This window comes from Idiotropiscis lumnitzeri, chromosome 6 (genome assembly GCF_059441095.1).
Source record: "Idiotropiscis lumnitzeri isolate Australia: NSW breed Sydney's pygmy pipehorse chromosome 6, RoL_Ilum_1.0, whole genome shotgun sequence".
In the NCBI taxonomy this organism is placed as follows: Eukaryota; Metazoa; Chordata; class Actinopteri; order Syngnathiformes; family Syngnathidae; genus Idiotropiscis; species Idiotropiscis lumnitzeri.
The window spans coordinates 18,770,424-18,787,996 of record NC_142396.1 but is presented as its reverse complement, the minus strand read 5'-3'; the positions used below and the strand labels follow the sequence as shown (position 1 = coordinate 18,787,996).

The 17,573-nt window shown below is 39.4% G+C and overlaps 2 protein-coding genes across 4 annotated transcripts in view; one reads left to right on the top strand and one right to left on the bottom strand.

The window, feature by feature from the left end:
- hipk3a (homeodomain interacting protein kinase 3a) overlaps window positions 1–11,738 on the bottom strand; it is a 37,552-nt gene extending 25,814 nt beyond the window's left edge. The window contains exons 1-4 of one of the 2 annotated variants that reach the window (XM_088298517.1): window positions 11,393–11,738; window positions 3,753–4,648; window positions 3,160–3,351; window positions 2,879–3,060 (exon numbers count right to left, since the gene is read on the bottom strand). In XM_088298517.1, the coding sequence (XP_088154643.1) occupies window positions 2,879–3,060; window positions 3,160–3,351; window positions 3,753–4,646 (1,268 nt within the window). In that variant the 5' untranslated portion in view covers window positions 4,647–4,648; window positions 11,393–11,738. Of the gene's footprint in view, window positions 1–2,878; window positions 3,061–3,159; window positions 3,352–3,752; window positions 4,649–9,516; window positions 9,768–11,392 lie in introns of those variants that run through there. The other variant, XM_088298515.1, reaches the window with a different exon arrangement.
- Window positions 11,739–12,507: 769 nt separating this feature from the next.
- The window catches only part of ccdc73 (coiled-coil domain containing 73), a 51,619-nt gene continuing 46,553 nt past the window's right edge, over window positions 12,508–17,573 (top strand). For both annotated transcript variants that reach the window (XM_088299490.1, XM_088299489.1), the window contains exon 1: window positions 12,508–12,611. The gene's annotated coding sequence lies outside the window, so the exon portion shown is untranslated. The remainder of the gene's footprint in view (window positions 12,612–17,573) is intronic.

Sequence of the window (17,573 nt, the reverse complement as noted above, 5' to 3'; positions counted from 1 at the left end):
TTTATTTGGTGTTCACTGCCAAGGATGATTTTTTTTTTTTTATATATGTATTTTCTTTTTTTTTTTAAGTTTCAAGTCACCATAGATATTCCTGTAAAAAAAACAATTATACTCTGGATTTTTTTTTTCTTTGAAAAAGATTTTGGTCTCTGACATATACAACTTCATGATTCAAGCATGTTAACCAGGCAGCCTAATCGCATCATATTTCTTCAATTGAGTAATTTCACAAATGTGCTATTGACTTTCTGTGAAGCGTGTTCAGTTCATTGTGTAACCTGTGTGAAATATCCACCCTCTGGAGCGAGTACACAGTGGCATATACTGTACATGAGCACACCCAGGCACACACAGGAATGTCTAAATGTTTTTCTTGGATCCAAATATGGGTTCTCACATACCACACTCAGTAGCAGACTGCGTCCTGAGTGACTTCCTCCATTACTAACCCCCCAAAATTGTCCCTTTTTCATTACGCAATATTGCCATTGCTCAATATGAAAATGCAAGCAAGCAAACACAGAACCAGGCATACTCAACAAGCAGAAGTGCAGCATCAAACTGTATGTTATGCAACAACTAAAGTCCCATGCTCACCCCTGTCTATGGGTGGAGACGTGAGAATCTAGCTTTCACTGATATTTGCAGTACACTTTCTACTTTACATTTCTGGTGAACCAGATTGCTTTGCATAGGTTGTGACAAAATGTGTGCTACTGAAGCTAATTGAGAATGTTTTTCTTTAGGTGTACAAGAACTACTGTTCTGAACAAAGTGAAATTGTGGGTTTCGCCACTATGTACAAACACTATGAAACAGAATGTTGCACAAGAGGAAGCAATAGTTTACATGTTCCAAATCAATGTACTTGTTAAGACTTGTTGGAGAGAGCGCAAGTGAATAGAATGACTGCTGTACTGCCGTTGTAGCAGAAAGACTTTTCCTTTGGACAAAGTGATAACATCTCTCACCAGGCACATGACAAATAACAGCAAGAAATTTAAATTTGCCACCAACAAGTACCACTAAATATAAAATAGGTTACCCATATGGTAACTTTTTAAACACATTTTCATTGAACTGGATTAGTGTCCTTTGAGGTTGAGGAGAAAATACACAAAGTGATTTATGGTTTTGTGCTTCATAATCATCTTAGTTTGCTCACTGTTATGCAAGAGCAAATACAAGGTGTGACTTGTCAAACCTGGATGAGACATGAATCCAGGCATACATCCAGCAATGTAAACATACAAGACAGACAGAGTGACTATGTGCAGTCACATATGTGCAATGTAGGCAGGTTTCTATGTTTCATTAATGTTTTATAATACTATGTACGAAGCACCTATCCGACTCAAATTAAACAGGTTTATATTGGCATGTCAATTGCAACATGACATTGCAGGGTGCTCAATTACAAACAATATTGTGCTAATTACTCAACCTGTTCTTAGATAAATAATAGCCACTACTCATTGTATATAGTAGTGCAAATTAAAATAACCCAAATATTGGCCCAAATAAGCGGTTAATAAGCAACACCCACATTACAGATCAATACGTAACCTTCTATTATTCCAAAGAAAAGCAGCAAGTCACAATGACGAATCTATGCATTTTTGCGATTCGATTTTTACGACCGCCATCACAGGGCTGGGGAAAAAAATAACATTTTCTTTATATTGGCTTCTCTTGATCTTAAAAACATTGTCATCTAAAAAAACTATTAATGTGCCGAATGGCGCAGTATGTGTGTAAGTTCAAGGTCAAGTCAAAACTACCCTGAGTTGCACCATGTTACTTGCTTAGCAGCATGTTATGTGATTCCGCCCTCCCTGAGCGTGTTTTAACCTGTCTAATGACATCCCCGTTGGAGTTTAATATGAAAGTAAATGCGCAACAAAAAGAATTATGCACTATAAAAAAAAACATGCTTTGTTTTAAAAACCATCACCAGTACTAATGCTAATACAGTAAAATAGCATTGACACGCTAGCGGGAAATAAGCATCAACTTGTGGGAGTGATAGTCCTTCAAATTTGAGCTAAAATGGGTCCTCAAGTGTTTAAAGGTACCTCGGTGCAGGCATTTTTTTTCTGCTTTTAGCACTTGCTTATTTATGTGTACACTGTCAGGAAGGAGTTAAGCAAACGGCAGAAACAATTGTTCATGCTATACAAGACAGTAGTAACACGCCGTAAACTATAAAACCAGTTTTTGTTTACGATAATTTTATATTGTAATGGGCATTTCTAGGCCATACATAAATTTGCACTGCATTGGGTGAGTTTAGGCCATGAAAAAAAAGTAGGGATGTCCCAAGCACATTTTTTGAACACGAGTTGGTCCGAGTCACCTGAATGAGGCCCGATTGTCTTCATTTTTTGTTTCTCTATCTAAACAAAACTTTCCCAGCATGACACCTATTATATGGCTAGTGGAGCAGTGATTTAAACCAAGTAAAATCATTCTTCAGGTGGCATATTAAATTAGTTGTGTTCAGCGCAGCTCTATCCTTTCCACCACATGAAATGCTCGATTGCAATCATTGCAAGTCACTATCTCCGCTTTCCATATTTCAATATTTTACTGCAGCGCAATATCATTGTTACACAATGCAAGCTTCATGTTAGGTTCCTGCAACAACTAGCACTGGCTTTGTTAATTTCCGCCGTTTCCAGCTGTATTGCGATGTTACGTGGTATAAAACATATGCGGTATATAGCTATTTTTTTCTTTTGGCAATCTCTGTGTACTGCTGGATTATGTTGTTGCCCATATTAATAAAATAATAATAATAATAAAATTTAAAAAAATAAGTAAATACTTAACAACTGACATTAAATTAACAGCGTTGAATAAAAGTGCATGGCCTCACCTGTAGTATCTGGACTGCAGATAGGTGGAGCAGACAGCCTTCGAGACATGACTGGCGGAGCCAAAGTCAATAACCTTTACTCTGTATGGTTGCCTGGACGGGTCGATCAGCATGATGTTCTCAGGCTTCAGGTCAGCATGAATCAAACCCAGGGATTTCAGTTTCTTTAACGCTGTCGCTACCTATAAAAACGATGTACCAACTTTTACTTTGAATTCCAGCCTGTGATAGGATTCTTTTAAAATGGCTTTCAGCACTAAAGTTAATTTGGTCCGCATTACCTGCAACAGTATAGGCCGGATAATTTTGAGTGGCAGTGGGCTGAACTTGTTCAGCTTAAGGAAGTCGTAAAGGTTTTGTTCCAGCATCTCAAACACAAGACAGGTGTGACTCCGGTGCTGAAAGCATTCCAGAGCGCGCACCACATTGTGTTCATCTGCGTTCTCACTGCTCAAACGAGCAAGGATCTCCACCTGTTAACAAAATGGCACATTAAGTTCACATGAAGAAATTTAAAAAACTAAATTTGACATCCATCCATCCATCCATTATCTAAGGCGCTTCTCCTCACAAGTGTTGTGGGGTGCTGGAGCCTATCCCAGCTGTCTTCGGGCAGTAGGCGGGGTACACCCTGGACTGGTTGCCAGCCAATCGCAGGACACACAGAGACAAACAACAATTCACGCTCACAAACACACCTTGGGACAATTTTAGAGTGTTCAATTAAACTAACATGCATGTTTTTGGAATGTGTGAGGAAACCAGAGTACCTGGAGAAAACCCACACAGGCACGTTTTCACCAAGTCGCCAAAATTTGACCTACATTTCTCTTTAATGGCCCAAATAACATTGCAACTTAAAATGAATTCTCACCTCAATTTGTCCCTGACGTGCATATGATGGGTGGTTCTTCAGAATTTTGACAGCCACCACTTCATTAGTTCCTCTCTTCCAGCACTTCACCACCTGGCCAAAGGTGCCTCGTCCAAGGAACTCCAACACCTCATAGCTGTGTTTCGATGAGCAGAGAACCTCATGCTGAACTAACTGATAGTCACCATCTCCTGTTCCTGATCTGTTTGTGGTAGCCATCGCCTCAGTAGTGACGTTAGACCTGATTTTCGTCCCATTCGATTCATTTCCGACGCCAGTTGATTCCCCACACTTGCCGCCTACTTTAGGGACATTGTGATTCCCTGTTTGCAACATTGTACTGGAAGCAGGCAGTGAAGGTACATCCGCTTCCTCATCCACTATCTGCATGGTTCCAACACAGCTGTTTTCCTGCCGTAGTTCTACAACTTCACCTCTCTTCTGTTTGCATCTCTGGGTCACACCTGAGTCGAGGTTTACATGCCCCCCACCGTCTTCGTTTGTGCCCCTTTCCTCTTCAAATAGTCTCCTTTCCTGTGGTCCTTTGCTCGCACAATGAGACCTCTGATCTTTGATCCCAACAAGGCCTTTTCCTCTCCTCTCCACAGTGCGCAATCCCAATGGACAAGGCCTCCTTTCCTCACTTGCTTCAACTGCTGTTGCCCAGTGCAGTCTCTCAAAGTCATCAACTGTGGATGGCAATACGTTGTTGGGGTAGGCGATTCCGTAGTTGACTCCAATCACATACGTTTTAGCTGGGGGTGGTATGGCAAAGGCTCTGGTGGTGTTATTACTGCGGTGGGTTTCCCCTGTCTGCTTGCTGTTACTGCTTCCTAAGGCACTTGTTTGAGCTGAGTGCATGCGTGATGGCTGAATCAAGACTTGCAAGGCCATACCTGAAGAGAAAAGTAAACAAAAATCAGTCACATTAAGACCAGCAATCACATTTTGGGGGGAAACACTTCTGTAAACTGAGAAGAAGGCCTGCGACTAAAAAAAAATGTCTTCGAATCAGAGGCAGATTACACAGCATAGATTTGTAGATTTTGAACTTTCAATAGAGTTGGTTTTTATTTGGTTTTGAGATTTTTTAAATGTAGATGGTTTTAGTTTTCAGGGCAGCTTTGTTAGTTTTCATTCATTTTAGTTTCTTCAAATATACTTTTTAGTTTAGTTTTTTTTAGTTTTATTAAGGGTTTTCAAAACAAATGTGCAAGATTTATTTATTTATTTTAAACATTCATCCACAAATCAAATGTAGGTACTCTATACTAGGGTTGTCCCGATAAAACATGTTTCACTTTCGATCCAATACAGATATTGCTGTTTGGAGTAATGTCCGATACGATATCAGCAAGAATGATAGATGCTTTAATTTGCTTTTTGTCAGAATTATTAGAAGAGACTTAATCAAGTTGCACTATTAAAATAAAAATAGTAAGCAACTGTAGGAATGAGAATATATGACCTATTCATTAAAACTTAGCGCTAAATTTAGAAAATGTATGGCTGAATCATATACCCAGAGCTGGCAACTTACAGGAATTCACTTCCGAAACAATTTGTTCATTTTTCTAAGTTAAAATTCTGTCATGAACATTTCAACAGAATTGTGCATGGGATTGTTTTTCTGTATATTTAATGCTTCAAAATATAAATCACTCACAGTTGTTTACTTAACACTGACTTTTCAACAATGCACATTGAATATACCCGAGCACATGTGTATTTTTAAATAAATGCACTACTATTTCAGGGTTGGACACTTGCAAGTGAAGGGATAGCCACAGACACAAAAATAAAGGTTGAAGTCATCTACAGACACAAAAATAAAGGTTGATGTCGTCTGCGCAATACTAGACGTTCAATACTAGAAGTTCACTTTGTGCTGCGGTTAGCCTTAAGTACAGTAGCATTGAAGCCTGGAGAATATGAGCATGTAGCCAGGTTTAAGTAATTAATAAAATGCAACAGTCACTAACACCGCGCAAGCGCTTGTTCCAAATCACCCGCAGAGGCTTGAAGGCGGCTTGCGTGGCTACTAGTTTAGCTCCGTCGTCCCGCTTTTGTTTACATGACATCCGGCGCTTAGAGAGTCTGCCAGACCAAGCAAGCAATTCATGCAGATCCCGCTGGTCACATGACCTTCTGCGGGATGTTAAAAGTGCTCGTCGACTCGTCCATTTGTACTGTAATCCAATGTTAAGACCACACAATAATCGTATCCAGCACTGAAAGTATGAACACAGTTAAAAAGGAAAAGGCACGGCTCCTTTGTCCTCACATCCTGCATCCGATACCTCGGGTGGCCGCCACTTAAAGCCGCCAGCCGGGCGAGGTCATCAACAACAACAACAACAACAACTTCAAGAAATCTCAAAGGCGTATTCACAACACCAACAGATAAAAAAAAACACCACAAAAACTGAAGGATGTGAGTATTTTAAAACTGGAATCGTTGTGCCCAGAGAAAAATGTGCCTGCTGAATTCAAAATTTCTTGACTAAAGTGTACTTTTATAGCACCACACCCCCACAACAACTAGCAGAAACATTACTTGGCCGGATGGAGCTTAGCTATTCTGATTGAACCGTTTACATGACACCCATTCGGATTGGCAAAAGGAGGAAAGCCCCCCTTCGAATCTGAATACAATTCCATTTGTATTTGGTCTTTTTAATCCAACCGAACATTTTTATTTCATTTGGATCGATTCTATTTAGAAAACATGGCTCCACGTTAACCCGTCTATTGTGCCAGAAGCCTTGTGGCTTGTCCACATGCACTGTGACAATCTAATCGCTTCATGATTTATTACGACTCATTCTCTGATTTCTTTTCAACAGTGGTGTCCTCCTTGGTCATCTCCCATAACATCCAGTTTGCCTCAACAGTGACGGATGGTGCGATCTGACATTGATGTACCTTGACCTTGGAGTTCACATTCAATTTATTTGGGGGTTGTTCTGGACCTCTTTTGGAACCATTCATATTGTCCGGTTCTTCAATTTGTCATCAATTTTCCTCCTGCAGCCACATCCAGGGAGGTTAGTGCCAGTTCAGTGGGCCCTAATTTTATGAATATGGGAAATTGTTGTCACGGGAACACCAAGCGTCGGGGAGATTGTATTATAGCTTTTATCTTCAACATTCTTGTCTATAAATTTCTTTCTAATCTCCCGTTACACCCATCTCCTTTGCATGATAAGTGTGACACACACCATGTCACCACACATCACTTACAACTTGTCACCCTTTAAAAACGCCAACTGACTGCTTACAAGTTTAAAGACAACTGCGATGCTAATTAGAGGACACACCTTAATTGAACATGTCCCTGTGGTCTTTTTTTTTTTTTTTTTTTTTAAATAAGCAATTCTGTCGGACCACAATTAACAAAAAAAACATTTGCTGTGTTGATGTTATTTTTTTTCTTCATTATGTGTATTTTATTATTATTTACTTATTTGTAATTAACAGAGGGTTACGAACAATTTTGTACACGGGTGTGTGCATGTTCGCCCCCTCCTCCCCTGCGGAGGAGCCCATAAGCCATACTGCAAAAATCACCTATCTGCATTTTTGTATGTTCTTTCTATGATGCCAGAAATCAAAGATATGATAGAGATATGAAACCAGCAAAGTTTTTCTCATGTAGCTGTATTTATCAAGGGTCTTAACTGTCTTACATGCGCATTGAGAAGCAAGCATTAAGGCGGCTCCATGGAGCTATGATGGAGAAACGAACCTCTGATGTTTCCTTTGCTGAAGTTTTAAGATCCAGGACAGTGACATAAAACGGAGCAAAAGTCAAACATGATAGGTCATCATTTATTTTTGTAATTACTTGATTATTTTAGTTTAAATATGCACATTCAGCAGTGTTTTTTTATTTAGGCCATATTTATTCCTAAAATTAATTTTAATTGCATGGTTTCCATGTACCAAGTCTGTAATGAGGATGGAATATTTTCAAATGAATTAAGCAACATCAACAAAACAAATATGTCCCCAAAGTTTTTGTTGATTTCACACTGCTTTTGCATTTCATAAAACGTACATTTAAACAGAAGCTGCCGTTCAATTCATTAACGTTTTCCTGCCACAATTGTAAAATAGGAACCTGTCATTTTTAGTTCACAACAAATGTGTTGCAGGTGAGGGGCAGAGCAAATCTTGCAGGACTGAGGCCAGAAAAGTCGCTTCTAGAATGTCTCGGCGCTTCCCACTTGCACACTGGTCGACAGTATTCGTAACTGGAGGAGCCAACACGGAAATTGAGGAACAAGGACAGAGGTGGTTACAAAGAAAGCAAGAGGTTTTAACCCTCGGATGTTGTTAGTTTCAATGTATTGGAAGACTAAAAACTAGTTATTTTACTACGATTGTAATTATACCACTATTTTTTAATTTTGTGCATTAGTGTGACTTCCTCCCCATTCTTTTATCCATAATTACAGTGTTTTAATTGTTTTAAAAGGTGATGTTCAAAAACATCATTTATCAAAAGTGCTGTAATTACACACACACACACTCACTCAGTCTAAAAGACTGAGCCATCACTCAGAGGAAAGGGGAACTAGCGTACTGTAATAGGAGATGAGGAAAGCCTGTTGTAATGTCGCGGGTCAGTTTCACACCGAGCGAAACAGCACAGCAAGCAGGATGCAGGGAAACGCGACACCATATGGCTGTGTATGACATAAATTTAATCAAAATAGACTTCAAATGTCAACAACTTGAAGACCAATCCAAAAAAAAAAAGTCTACCCATCCATCCAATAGCTAAGTCGCTTCTCCTCACGAGGGTCACGCATGTGCTGGAGCCCATCCAGATGTTTTTTTTTTTTTACTTACACAGCAGTTGCAATGCTGTGTGGAAGGCGACTGTCCAAGCCATGAATATTTTAGTCAAATGTGACCGTTATAACCTTTCATGAAGTAACTGAATACAATTTCACTGCTTTTCAGAGATAAATATGTAGCAACCACAAATTACTGGCATGTCAAAGGTGTGTCTGCAAGTTATCCTTCCTTTTATACTGTGCATTGTCTTGACCTATTTATTCAAAACGGGGAGGTTTAATCACGGAAAAGTGCAGCTATGAACAAAACAGAAAAAAAAGGGACTCTCACAGCAGATTATGTAAAATCATCACGCACAAACAGTTTTGTATGAAAAGAAATGCCTGTGGGGAGCCAGTAGCGTTCCCATCTGGTAGAACCTCTCACACAGGCCCAGACAGGCAGATTGGACATGCTTCAAAAAACACCTGACCAAAATCTTTTTTTTTTTTTTTCTTTTTCATACAGGTTTTAATGTTTTGTCACAAAATTACGGCAGCCATACTGGTTCTCAAAAGTCATAATACCCACGAACAAAAGCCGCATTTTAGAAATGCAAGAAACGGGAACAAGATGAATCATTTCAAAACGTGTGAATTATAATAACCGGTATACTTCAATTGAAAAACAAACTGTTTTCTTTAAAAGGAGAAAAAAACATACAATAACCAGGTTGCATAAATTTGCACACTCTCAAACTAAAACTATGTTGTTGTTGTTTTTTAATCACAGCATTGTTTTTTAGGCAGGACCAGTGTGGCAATACTTGCCTACATTCGTTTTGCCAAAACAGCTTTAGAGCTGTCAGACTGCGAGGTCATCTGTGCACAGAGGTCTTTAGATCACACCACAGGTATTGGACCAGATTCAAGTTTGGACCAAATGCATTAGTCACATGTACAAAACAGCCAGTACTCACCAGAAATTCCTGCAGCTCCGTTAAGTTTGCTGCTGACCTGTTCACAGCCACTGACCATTTTTTTCGCATAGTTTTGATTTTAGACAGATATCCAGTTCTTTCTACTGTCATTGTTATGCGATATTTTCTCAACATGATGTTGACCGTCTTCACTGTGTTCCATTGTAAATGTAATGCCTACTTTTTTTAACACTTCTCTGGATGGAAAACTTTGAACAATATGATCCCTGTGCAACTGTAGTGTGATGCTCTCTGTCGGACCCTCCTCCATGGCTTGTGCTGTAAGACGCAACTACCAAAATGTTGTGTGCTTGGCCCATTAAACATGAGTTTGAATGTGAACACAGCAACACCCCCAAGCAACAGAGGCTGTGTGGACGGACACTTGAGCAACCGCATTTAGTGCAGGAGTTGTTTTTTTTCCTCTCCACTTCCCTCTCTAAAACATTTCCTTTTCACCCCCACTGAATTGCACACCTCATGGGTCACATTAATAGTGGGAAAAAAATGTGACATTTTTTTATTTCACTCTCTTTTTTTCCATAACACAAAAAGTTAGCATTTGCACACATGTGTAGAATTTATCCTCTACTTTTTTTAAGGCTCATTAAGCGCTCACTTAAAATATAATACTGACCTCAAATAAATTATATCACCACATGATGACATGAGCATATGAATCTCAAATGTTGGCACACAAGAGCACATAAAATAATTTAAAAAATTACAGGTACGGTATAGTAGGGGTTCTAGGATGTGCATGCTCTAAACTGGCATGAATTATTACAAGTGTCATTTATCTCACTGTCAAATTCTGTTTTAAATCTGAACAAATGAGTTGACCAGCTTCACGGGACAGATCGTGCTCAACTTTGAAGGTTTCACTTTATATATAAATCTGTGCACAGGAAGCTACACACAAATGAAAAATAAAATACAGTGCTTCCATGATGGTAGCAACTTATTTTTAACTACATCCACATTTAACACCCACAGCTGCAGGTCTGGCAAAGTATAAATAGTGACCTGGTGCAAGAGACTAAGCAAGCAGTAATGCAAAAAGGCCTCGCCTCCACCATGTAGCTTCTCAGGAGCAACTATTTCACCTTGTGCGTCCTTGCCACGTGGCCATGTCCATCAGAACTTTGAGGGGCATTTGCTTATTGCCTGGCTCACACATGCAAAGACACTGCGAACACATATGTATATCCGCCATCTGCTTAAGAGGTAGCTGATACCCCACAGCTTGGTGACTAGACCCATGCCTGAAATGGAGAGCCACGTGGGTACTTGCAGAAAGGAACACTTGTCAAAGAATACAAGCTGTCCACGCAGTTTGTTAGTGATCAATCTGGGACACAGTACCCATATGGGAGGGGTGGTGTTGGCGTTTGTGTGTTTGGGGGAAGGGCAGCAACAGTCTGGACACCTGTTGAAAGCCATGTTATAATTAAGTGACAGTACACTCGAGTATGAGTGTTACTTCAATGGTTTAAAAACAAAACAGATTAAACTAATTAGTACGCATGTACTGTACTTTGTGTTACGCGAGCAGCTCGCGTTGCATAATACGAACCCCTTTCTTTACAGCTCATTCACAAGTTAGTTCGCAATCATTTTCGCATCAACAAGTTTGTCAGCTCAAAGCAACCAAAACAAATAAACGTTCAAGTGTATTTAATTAGCTGTTTTTAAATGACAGCCAGTGGTTCGTGTCAAAGCTAGCCTGCGAACACGAACACAGCGAAGTTGGCTAGCTCATCTGTTAGCAAACAAGTCAGCAATGGGCGAAGTCATTTCGGTGCACCAGCCAACACACACAACAGAAGAAGATCATTCAATCCAAAAAAAAGTTTGATTTTCTAAGACGACTTACCTTCAGTAAGACCCGTAAACCAAATGAGTCATCGCGTCAAAGAGGCGAGCAGCGAGTAGCAAAGCCATCGTCAAACCCTGCATTGGTGTTGCTGCTACTGCTACTGCTGCCATCTTGTTCGACGTCGAGTACAGCTCACTGACTTTTTGCACATTTGAAGCTCCAAATAACAACAAATAACTAGCACTTTCCGAGGCCGGCCATGATCCGTGGTTTCCCGAGACGTCCCAGGTTTCGTCGAACGTTACTTTTGAGTCTGCTCAGGGCGAAAAATCGACGTTTCGAAACTTCTGCATGGTAATACGCCGTGTGGCTGACAGACGTGGGGGCTGCTGCTAGCTGTTGCTTCCTCGCATGTGTGGAATGTTGGGTCGGGTTAGGGGGAGGAGAGGACGTGTCCAAGTGAAATGTCAGCTGGTGACAGCCGACTAACTCAACAAATGACTTCATCGATATATCATTTATACTTAATCGATTCAAAAGCTCTCCAGCGCAATTCCTTTTAGTTACTTGGTTATAATCATTAGGCCCATGGCTCTATTACATGAAAGTGATGAGCAATAGTGATTAGTCTCATTGTTAAAGACTTAGAGTGAAGTAAGTTCGGAAAATGCCAAATTAAATATTTTTGTGTCACAAAGTAATTACACGTAATAGAAATAATAAAGCATGAAAAAAATATTTTTTATTTGGTACATTTGACAAAATAAAGATTCTTCTGAAGTGCAGCATAATGTGGCACCCAGTGATCTTTCTCAACGCTTTTATTTTATTTTTTTTTTTATTGATTCAGTTTATTTTTATTTTATTCTTTATATTTGCACAGGATAGGGGAACTCTCCAATCTCATTGTATACTGAGTAAAATGGCAATAGGGTTAAGGGCATTCTGATTCTGAGATTCTGCTGAACGACAAACCCGGAAGTGTGACGTGATTCCAAGGCAACTATGGCAGAGCTCAACATAGAAAGTGTATTAAGCAAGTCAAAAATTGACTCACAAAGCAAAATCTCAAACGTATCTGCGAGCATCCAGGTATTCGAAGAGTTGGAGGAAGAGGATCTTGTTGCAATCATATTCGTTGGACCATACATGTACGAGCCAGATGTTCAGGAGACCGAAAATATTGTGCGGCTGTCAAATCTGCCTCCAGTAGGATGATATGCACGTGCAGGACACCCTTGTAGTGGAGACTAGACTCATAAAGACTGGAAGAATGGTAAGATATCTTGGCTGGGGTTATTAGCTTTGCATTATTTTTTCAAATTTGATGCTCTGTCATGTTGTAAATGACACACGGTAAGATTAGTCTGCTAGTACAGAGACCACATGTTATAGTGGGTTGGTTTGCTACATTGTCATTGTTTAGATATTTAAGGTATACATACACACATGCTGTTCAACTCTCGACTTAACACCTGCCCGCAGGTCTCCTCGGCTCCTTGTTCACACAACAGTCATCACTCGCTCGACTTTTTTCCTTCTTTCTCACCGTTCTTATTCAATGCATGGGCAATCCACATACATACATCACAGCCGTCAGTCACACAAGCTGGCACAGTACACGGAACACACCACACCTTTTCAAAATGGATTGTAAATCCCACCCACCTTTTTGCGAACGCTTTATCATAATCAAAACGGTTGAGAAAACAGTGATCTTCAAAGTGCTTGTGGCAAAGAACACTCGTTGACACTGGCTTGAAATTCCCTCTCTTTGCCAGAACGAAATTCGTCCATTTACGTGCCCTGTTTTTGTTTTGGCCACTCAAACAGATGCTTCCCAGAATGCGAACAATGCATCGCCACGCAGCGCCGAGTAGCTCTTCGAGCAATCAACAGTCCAGTACAATGACTGGCAACTCTTCGTTCTGCGAATGACGTAATTCCCGAAGAATACCAGAGCTTCCCGAACAAAAGCATTTTCGTTTAGGGCGTTGCTATGGGTCTAACTATGAATTGAGGACACTTGCGTTAAAAAGACTAACGTGAATATTTTTAAAATAGATTCATTTTTCAAAATATGCTGGGTCAAGTTTACTTCACACTTTGTGTTTAATTGATGTTGCATATTTCCCTAAATCTGCCAGAAGTGGCACCACATTCTGCTAAAACAGCAAACGGTTGAAGTGGAAGTCAAGTGAAAAATTTTCTTTGACCCCCAGCAGCCATCTGCAACCCCCCCTTGTCAACAATTAGGTTTCAGCATGTGACGGCCGCATCCCGTCACCAACTACATTTCGGTGCATGACAGCTTGTCGACAACAACTTTTCAACGCATTACATTTTTTATCAGTGCTACTTGGTGGGGGGACATATAGGACCACCCATTTCCTAACCGGATGCATGACAAAAACAATTTTAAATATGGCCAAAATATGAGCATACATGCAAAATATGTGCCGTTAATATTTTTAATTTCAGACAATACATTTTTCAATCGATGTAAAAAAAAAAGAAAATCCCCTTTCCGAATCCAACAACAGAGGGTTTGGAAAACAACAAAATAAGGACATATTGTATTTTTTTGGTGTGTGCAAAGAGCTCTCACATAAAGTATAACATTCAAGGATGACGCGAAATTGCTGAACATGAAAACCCCATTACTCATTTTGTATATTTTTATTTCTAAAAATCAACATACTCAAAATCAATGTTACTGCGGTACTGTTTGTCCTGCATATCATTCCAACCTCGCCAAAGAATATTAAGCCTATTCACATTGAATTATAGGGCAGTTTAAGGCCCAGTGTTAGCGTAACGAAGACATCTGCCATCTAATGGTGATAGGTAATATTACAACGTAAAAAATACAGTCGACCCCTGCACATTTGCAGTTCACCATACGCATATTCATTTTTTTTTTTTTACGTATTTTGCTTTTTCCCAGTTCTTCCAGGATTCTCATCTCCATTTACCCCAATGGAAAATGGGCATACTTTCTGGCCTCCCCCTCCCAGTTTGACCCATTCATTCAAAATATGTTTGCTCAGTAAAATTTTGGTGAGACAGATGGAGGGTTGCCACATGTCATGGAGTGAGATGTCTCGCGTCCTGATGTCTTCCTTATGCATTGTCCCAATGTAGCAGATGAAACGGAATGGCCACAGTTGAAGTATGTTATGTCAGTTTGACCCTAATCTGCCAGAAAGGAAGGATGTTTACAACCTTCACTTGTGGTAGACCATGAATGGACTTTATAAGATAAGCAGTCGCTTCAGAACAAAGATCAGAGTTCATGGTGCATCTCATCATTTTCTGTGAGCAGTGTCACTGGCTTTTTCAGTGTGGTTCTGTATCACACCGATTGGGTTACAATAATCCAAGTTAACTGAGTTCATGTAAATTACATTGAAGCATAGTGTCAATATTTTCCATTAAGAGTGCTTAAGAGTAGAACTTGATTCTGGTTATTTGTAATAAATGAAAAAAATACAGACTTTTTTTTTTATTGAATACAAATAAACTCCTTAAGCCATACTGCAATGAGTTCCGACCACCTCGACCTACTGGAATAGGCCAGAGAGTTCATCAGGTATACTGTGGAAATTTTATTGGATTGCTCAGAAAAAGTTTATTTAAAATCTTTGTACACGTCTTTCTTTATTGTGTGAAAGCTGAAGGCAGTCACACGTTATTCCTATTTAAAAAGCATTCAAACGTGTTCCTTACAGCATTCAACGTGATGGTACACATTGTCTCTGTAGCAAGATTTGGAGCTTGACCATGCATGTTGACGCAGTGGTGAGAGCAGATGACCCGTGATTGACACAAATGTCATAAATGATTATTCCCATTGTCATCTGTGATTTAATCTGAAGAAGTCAACATCAATCCAAGTTTATTACTGTAGTAAGAGAAATTCAGGTATGCAACTACGGGACGGGTGTTAAAAAATCGATAGCTGTTTTTTAAGACATAAATGTGAGTCATGATCAATAAATCATACAAAATAGTTCAAACATAACCTGAGAAGAAAATATATAATTTAGTATTGTTCAACCTCCTACCTCTAGTCATATTCTGTATGGCCGAGTGGTCTAAGGCGCCGCGTTCAGGACCCAGTCTCCCCAGGAGGCCTGGGTTCGAATCTCGAATTTCCCCATTGTGGGACTAATAAAGGCTATATTATTATTATTATTATTATTATTCTGGTCCTTGCTGCTCTGCTCCATGTGTACCATAAAGGGGATGTCCGCCCGAAACCTTTCTTTGCAATAAAATATTCTATGTGCCTCCATTAGTCTATTCATGGCTTTCTGATTAATACATTTGTGAAGCAGCAAAATCCACCCTTTTTTTCCATCCCATTTTGTGACTTCTGTCGACTGAAAATGACATCAGTCAGCATTCACATGCAATTTCTCCAGAAATTGCACATAGTCTAGTTCTAAATTAATTCTGCTTTAAATTCAATTATCCAGGTCCAGATTTTGAATCAGAATAAGTACGTTAATGAGCCAAGATCATAATAACTGTGCACAATACTTTACTGTTTTGCTTTTGCACATCATGAGACTTTATTCTACAAAAATATGTCTGTTGGCTCAATAGAGGTTGTTAAACAACCGACTGACTCAACAGAAAAATAATACTTCAGCAAGAGGTGACAGCAACAGAAACTGGTTAATTTCGTTGTCATCAAAGCTTGAATTGAAGCCTGCAGGCTTTCCACTTTGCGTACAAGCTGAGCAAAAAGAGGACCTGCACTGCTTGTAGTCTCAATCTGTTTCTTACAAACTATTAGAATAAAATGCATGTTGAAAGTTTTCTGAATACAATTGATCTCAAACAAATCCATACTGCCAAACTAAACTGCCAACAGTGAAAAATATATTACCAATGATGACTGAGATTTATTTATTTTTTTGATACAAATAACAGTTTAAAAAATACATTGAAGCATTCCAGGTAACACTGAACTTTTCTCACATTTTAATTCAACTTGATTCGCAGATTTATGAAAGAGAAACATAATACTTTTTTGGGAAAGTGTGACAAAATCAAATCAGATAAAAGATATTGAAATATTATGATACATTTGCGGAAGAAGGATTGGATTTTTTTAAGCAAACTGTCTAACCTCATCTAACCTATAATACCTGGGTGAAGACAACTAATTTTGATACAGCAGTACCTCTAAATACACATGAACTGAATGTGTTTTTTTTTCCGGGCGTAAACCAGTATAGTGATTGCTAAACTTAGCAAAACTAGACCGTGGGCTTATTTTTGGACTTTTCAATTAAATTAAATGCCAAACATTACATAAAATGTAAAACCAATTCCAAGAATTTGACTTGTGAATAAAAAGAAACTTGACTTTAATATTAACACATACACACGGCAAGCACTATGCTCTCATTTCAGATGAGAGGACAGTCGTGCAAGCTCGAAGAAAATGCCAACTAACGCCTACCTGACAACGGAAATGGAATAATAATGAACAAAAATATCAGCTGATCTACATGTTGTCTGGCAGCAAGACACTTCTCTGCTTGCTCTTAATGAGGCACACCTACTAACGGTTCGTACGCACCAATTTGTGCACAAAAAATACATACACATCATGTAATTCTTTGAGCACATACTGAGATGATTGATGATTGAGATTTCGAATAATTAAAGATGCACTGCAGTATTTTGTCCCGAAATCTTTACAATAGTCTTTTCATTTGAACATTTATGACTCACAAATTTTAGACATAGGTGAGCGCATTAGCTGTCCACAATGAGAATTCTTGTAAGCCTCTCTGAAAAAAAAAAAAAAATCGGACTAGAATCAAGTTACAATTTCCCGCGCTCTCTGCGGATCGGACATCTTGCACATTCTCGTTGATATCAGAGTCACAGCCAAAAATTTGAGCGGTAGAAAGTACTAAGGTCGGACTTGGGCTTGATAAGCGACACACAAATGACCTTTTTTCCCCACTTCAGAGATAAAAAGTGAAGATATTCTCATTTAGAAAGTGCATGGTGCACACGAAGGAAGGAGTGTGCTATTTCCTTTTTCGGCATCAGGTGGAAGTAGAGATTAGAAAGTAAAAGAGTTCAACTTTAAGGCAGTCTGTCCCATTACCGGGCGGCACGGTGGACGACTGGTTAGCACGATGGCCTCACAGTGCAGAAGTCGTGACTTCGATTCCAGCTTCCGGCCTTCCTGTGTGGAGTTTGCATGCTC